The 5,054-nt window shown below is 37.6% G+C and overlaps 1 protein-coding gene across 1 annotated transcript; it reads left to right on the top strand.

Annotated features, from left to right (window-relative positions):
* Nucleotides 1-608: 608 nt before the first annotated feature.
* Nucleotides 609-3,104, top strand: LOC120194329. The gene is made up of 3 exons (XM_039196659.1): nucleotides 609-882; nucleotides 961-1,046; nucleotides 2,940-3,104. Exons 1-3 carry the CDS (start codon nucleotides 609-611, stop codon nucleotides 3,102-3,104), a joined length of 525 nt encoding a protein of 174 aa, XP_039052590.1.
* The last annotated feature ends 1,950 nt before the right edge of the window (nucleotides 3,105-5,054 follow it).

Below are 5,054 nucleotides of genomic sequence, written 5' to 3'. Positions count from 1 at the left end.
GGTTCGGAGACATCAGCAAAGTAAGCAAGGACAGGACATCATAGCTCGGGAGAATATCAGGTCAGAGTAAACTAAATAGTATGTGATTTGATTGTTGGCATGTACAAAAAGATGTAAGTCATAGATGCTCTAATATGTTTGTAACTATGTTTTGTAAAGCTTTATTTTTCATTGTAAAGTTTTAGTCAAATTTTAAATGAGTCAAAGTGTTTGAAAAGTCAATGTGACACCTCATATTCATATCTGGGTCGGGTACGGGTCGAGGGTATTATATCCGTTTGACTGGGGTGATGCACAATAGGAGAATTTTGAGAAATTGAAGACAACTATGACTCAAGCTTCAGTTTTTGACTCAACCTAAGCTCGGGAAGGGTTTTACAGTGTATAGTCATTCTTCACACTCTGGACTTGGCTATGTTCTGATGCATGAAATGAGAGTAGTCGCTTATGTGACCAGTCAGCTGAGTTCGCATGAGTCTAATTATCCGACCCATGATTTGGAGTTGGCAGTTGTGATATTTTCTTTAAAGATCTAGAGACACTATCTCTATAGAGAGAAATATTATATTTTTACTGATCACAAGAGTTTGAAGTATCTTCTAACCCATATGGAACTTAATCTGAGGCAACATCATTTTCTCAAGCTTCTGAATGACTATGATTGTGAGATTGACTATCATCTAGGTAAAACTAATGTTGTTGCGGATGCTCTGAGCCGAAAGGTGATAGCTAATCTGAGGACTTTATTTGCCAAGATGAAGCAATATGATGATGGCACTATACTAGCAGAATTGCAGGTTAAGCCGACTTTGGTAGAGGAGATCAAGGCCAAGCAAATTCTTGATAGCTCTTTGCTCTCCATCATTGAGCAAGTGGAGCAGGGTACTACCTTAGATTATGCTTTTGACCATGATGGAGTTCTATGATTCAAGGGTCAGTATTGTGTGCTTGATGATGTAGAGTTCAAACATGCAATCCTCAGTGAAGCTCACAGTAGCCCTTATGCTATGCACCCCGGTAGAGATATACTGGAATCTGAGAGAGAGGTACATTTGGGTCGGCATGAAAAAAGATATTTATGATTTTGTGGCTAGATGTTTAATCTGCTAGTAAGTTAAGGCAGAGCACCAGAATACGTTGGGTATGTTATAACCTATCAAAAATTTCTGAATGGAAGTTAGAGCGTATTACTATGGATTTTGTTACTGGTCTACCTTTGATTCCTTTGAAAAAAGACTTTGTCTGGGTGATTGTAAATAGACTTTCAAATTCAGCTAATTTTATTCTTGTGTGGGTAAATTATTCTTTGGATAAGCTGGCTAGGCTGTATATCTCAAAGATCTTCAAATTGCATGGTATTCCGTTATCTATAATTTATAATCGAGATCCGAGATTTACTTCAAGATTCTGGAAACCACAACATGAGGCTCTGGCTACTAGACTAAATTTCAGTATTTATTTCCACCCGCATACTGATGGTCAATAAGAGCGAGTGATTCATATTCTCGAGGATATGTTGTGGGGGTTTTGTGATTGACTTTCGTGGTCGTAGGGAGGACTTTTTGCCCTTGGCTAAGTTTGCTTACAATGAGAGCAATCATGCTAGTATTCGTATGGCACCGTATGAAGCACTTTATGGGCGTAGTTATCGCACCCCGATATGTTGGACTGAGTTGTGTGATAGAAAGACTTTGGGACTTGAGTTAGTGCGAGAGACTGAGGACACCGTCAGATTGATTCGTGATCGTCTGAAAGAGTCATTTGATAGGTAGAAGTCTTATGCTGATAAGAGAATGAAAAACATCGAGTTTGAGGTTGAAGATCAGGTCTTTTTTAAGGTATCTCCATGGGAAAAAGTGTTAAGATTTGAGCTCAAAGGTAAATTGAGTTTGAGATTTATTGGGCCATATTATATCCTGAAAAGAGTAGGACCTGTTGCATATCAGCTCGAGTTACCTCCCTAACTCAACCGTATTTATGATGTCTTTTACATGTCCATGTTGAGGCTATATCGTCGAGATTCTAGCCACCTGAGAATGTTATGTTGAGGCCAGATTCATCCTATGATGAGGAGCCAATTCAGATTTTGGATCGAAATAAGAGAGTTTTAAGGAGCAAGCGTATCACAATGGTAAAGGTTTAGTGGAGTAACCATGGTCCTGAAGAAGCCACCTTGGAGACAGAGGAATCAATGAAGACTCAATTTCCACATTTTTTTGCTTCAGGTAAATTTCGAAGACGAAATTTCTCTTAGGGGGAGAATTGTCACACCCCCATTTTAAATTAAAATTATAAATTAATTTGGTTGATTTAGGAACTAAATTGTAATTCAAAAGCTTGCATCTCAGTTTTCAAAAGTTTCAAAATCTTTTTGGTTTATAGAGAAAAAATAAAAAATAAAAATGTATGGCTGAAGGGTTTCAAACCCCTATCCCCAAGCATAGCCGATCATCACCCTACCCTTTAGGCTAAGTCATTGTTGTGATATTTTATAATTAAATATTGTTTTAATGCTTAAGGCTCAGGTTATAATACCCAAATTCCCAACCCAATCCTTAGCCACTATCGACCTCTCCACCCCAATTCATAACTGTTCAACCTTCATAACTGTCGATACCACAATCATTTGACTCGCCATCGAATTTCGTCCAAAACCCAAGCATCATCGTAGTGTGATTCGTCATCAATCGACACAAATCGATGTTTTAAGCATCTTCGGAAAAAATGAACCCCATCACGATTTCCTTTGTTTTTCGGTCAATCTGGTGACCGTTCCATCTCATCGCCGCTTCCATAAACTTTTTCAGTGTTATGCGAACAAAACCCGATCAGATTTGTTCCTCGTCATCTCACCGTTGTCGACCACTGTTGAGGTGAGTTACCGAATGATTTTTCGACGATTTTAGCGTCTTTTCCGACTTGTTCTTGGTTGATTCAAGTGTGTAGATAAACAGAGAGTAATCGACCATCTGTCTCCGCCACAAGCATTGCCACGCGCCGACAGTGTGCGTGGGGCTCAACTTCTGGTCCATGAGTCTTCTGGAACCGGTCCAGTCAGACCGAATCAGGTCGAGCTGAGTCAAGTCACTAAGCCAACTCGCTAATTTAACTCGGTTGAGTCAGCTCAAACAGAGTCAACTCATTGACTTTGACTGACCGTTGACTTGACCGCTAACTTTGACCAGTATTGACTTTGACTTTCACTAAAAAGTCAAAATTTTTGAAAAAAAAATCATATTTTATGTTTTTTTCAACGTTCCGAGTCTGAATTTGAAGTCCGTTTTATCAAATTCAAACTCAAAAGCCTCCAAATTTATCATCAAACTCGAGCATGCATACATACTTAAGTATTTTATTTAATAATAATTAACTTAATGTTAATGATTGATCTAAGATATTGCTATTTGAAGGTACACGAGACTTTCCCGACCGTTCGACAACTCGACTCAGCTATCCATTCGACTTCGTGAGCCAGTGATTACTCGTTCGAGCACTGCTGTAGAGCATGGCGAGGCAGGTGCTCAGTAGGCTCCCTGACTGACCCTAATTTTTTACGAGGTGTGTTCCCGGTGTGCTATATGATTGTTTTTACATGATTGTTCTACCTATTTTGAATTGTGAATAATTATCTGATTTTAAATTCTGATTTATGATTCTTGTTTTACTGATTATAAATATGTTTTTCTGAGGTGCTCTCTGGTTACTTGTTTTACTAAGAAATGATTATGTCTGAATTTAAAAAATTATTGTCTTTATTGATACTTTATGCGATGCTTTATTGGGATACTTCTGGGATGTTACCTAGAGTCTTTGAGGTGCAGCTCTGATTAAGCTGGTAAATCCTTATGGACCTAATGCGACCCTTGGGTGGACATCTAGGCCCACTAGGCCTAAGATAAGACCTTATGGACCCTAAGGTAATTCCTACGGGTGACTCATATACCCAATGAGTATAGGGTAAGACCTTATGGCCTGAGGGTACTACCCCCAAGTAGGCTCCTATGCTTCGGCTAGGATAAAATCTTATGGCCCAAGGTGTTCCCTTAGGTTGGCTCCTATAACCAATAGGTATAGGGTAAGACCTTACGGATGCAGTTCTGGGGGACTGCATTCCGGTGTACAAGAAGAGGGTAGATATGAATTTTAACATATAAAATCTCATTGATTACCTTATGTTATGTTACTGAATCATTTTCTGAATACTTAAATACAACACTTTATTTGCACTATTTGGACACACTAAGCTCCCTAGCTCACTCCCTAAACAATTTCCCTTTCAAATACTTTTAGATAAGCACCCCTAACTTGTCACTTAGAGGATCGACACATCACCTACATTAATTTTGTTGTAATGTTTCTATCTTTCAAACTACCCTTATTTGGTAACATGTGCTTGCATTATTCGGTGTTTCATGTTTTATGTCGTATTTTGATTTACTACTGATGTACGGGTTATTGGGATACTCAGTATTTGGTTTATTTTTGGCATTCTATATTTTATTATACACTTAATATTTTATGTCTTATATTATTTATTTTAGCTTATTTAATATTACTATGATTTAAGTTATTTTAAGATCGTTAACATAATCCGCTAGATCTAGTCGTAACGTATAGGTTGGATTTAAGGGGTTACAATTTGAGTTTAAAAATATTCCACTCAACCCGAAATCAAATCCGATTTTTGGGTTTAAAATCATCATTTGATATGACCCAACACGCGTATATATTTTTTCATATTATTCGATAAAATAGGAATTTATTTGAAAAAATAGAGATATTGTTTTATTTGTTTAAAAATATAAAAAATAAATAGATAATTATATTATTATCTTAGATCATGTCAAATATCGAAGGGACCTCCCGTTTAGATGAGAACTCCTTTGGATGGGGTTTCATTTATTGGAAAATAGGTATGGTTTTAGGGTTTGTGTGGAGGCACTTGGGAAATTATTGGATGCTAGAGAAGTGGCACTATCTCACCTACAAGAGGCGTGGATCTCCCATTTAATTGCCCCACTTTATGTTAAGTAATAATTTATGTTGCACCTTTC

Source organism: Hibiscus syriacus, unplaced genomic scaffold (genome assembly GCF_006381635.1).
Source record: "Hibiscus syriacus cultivar Baekdansim isolate YM2019G1 unplaced genomic scaffold, ASM638163v2 tig00004457_pilon, whole genome shotgun sequence".
NCBI lineage: Eukaryota > Viridiplantae > Streptophyta > Magnoliopsida > Malvales > Malvaceae > Hibiscus > Hibiscus syriacus.
This window is presented reverse-complemented; position numbering and strand designations above follow the sequence as displayed.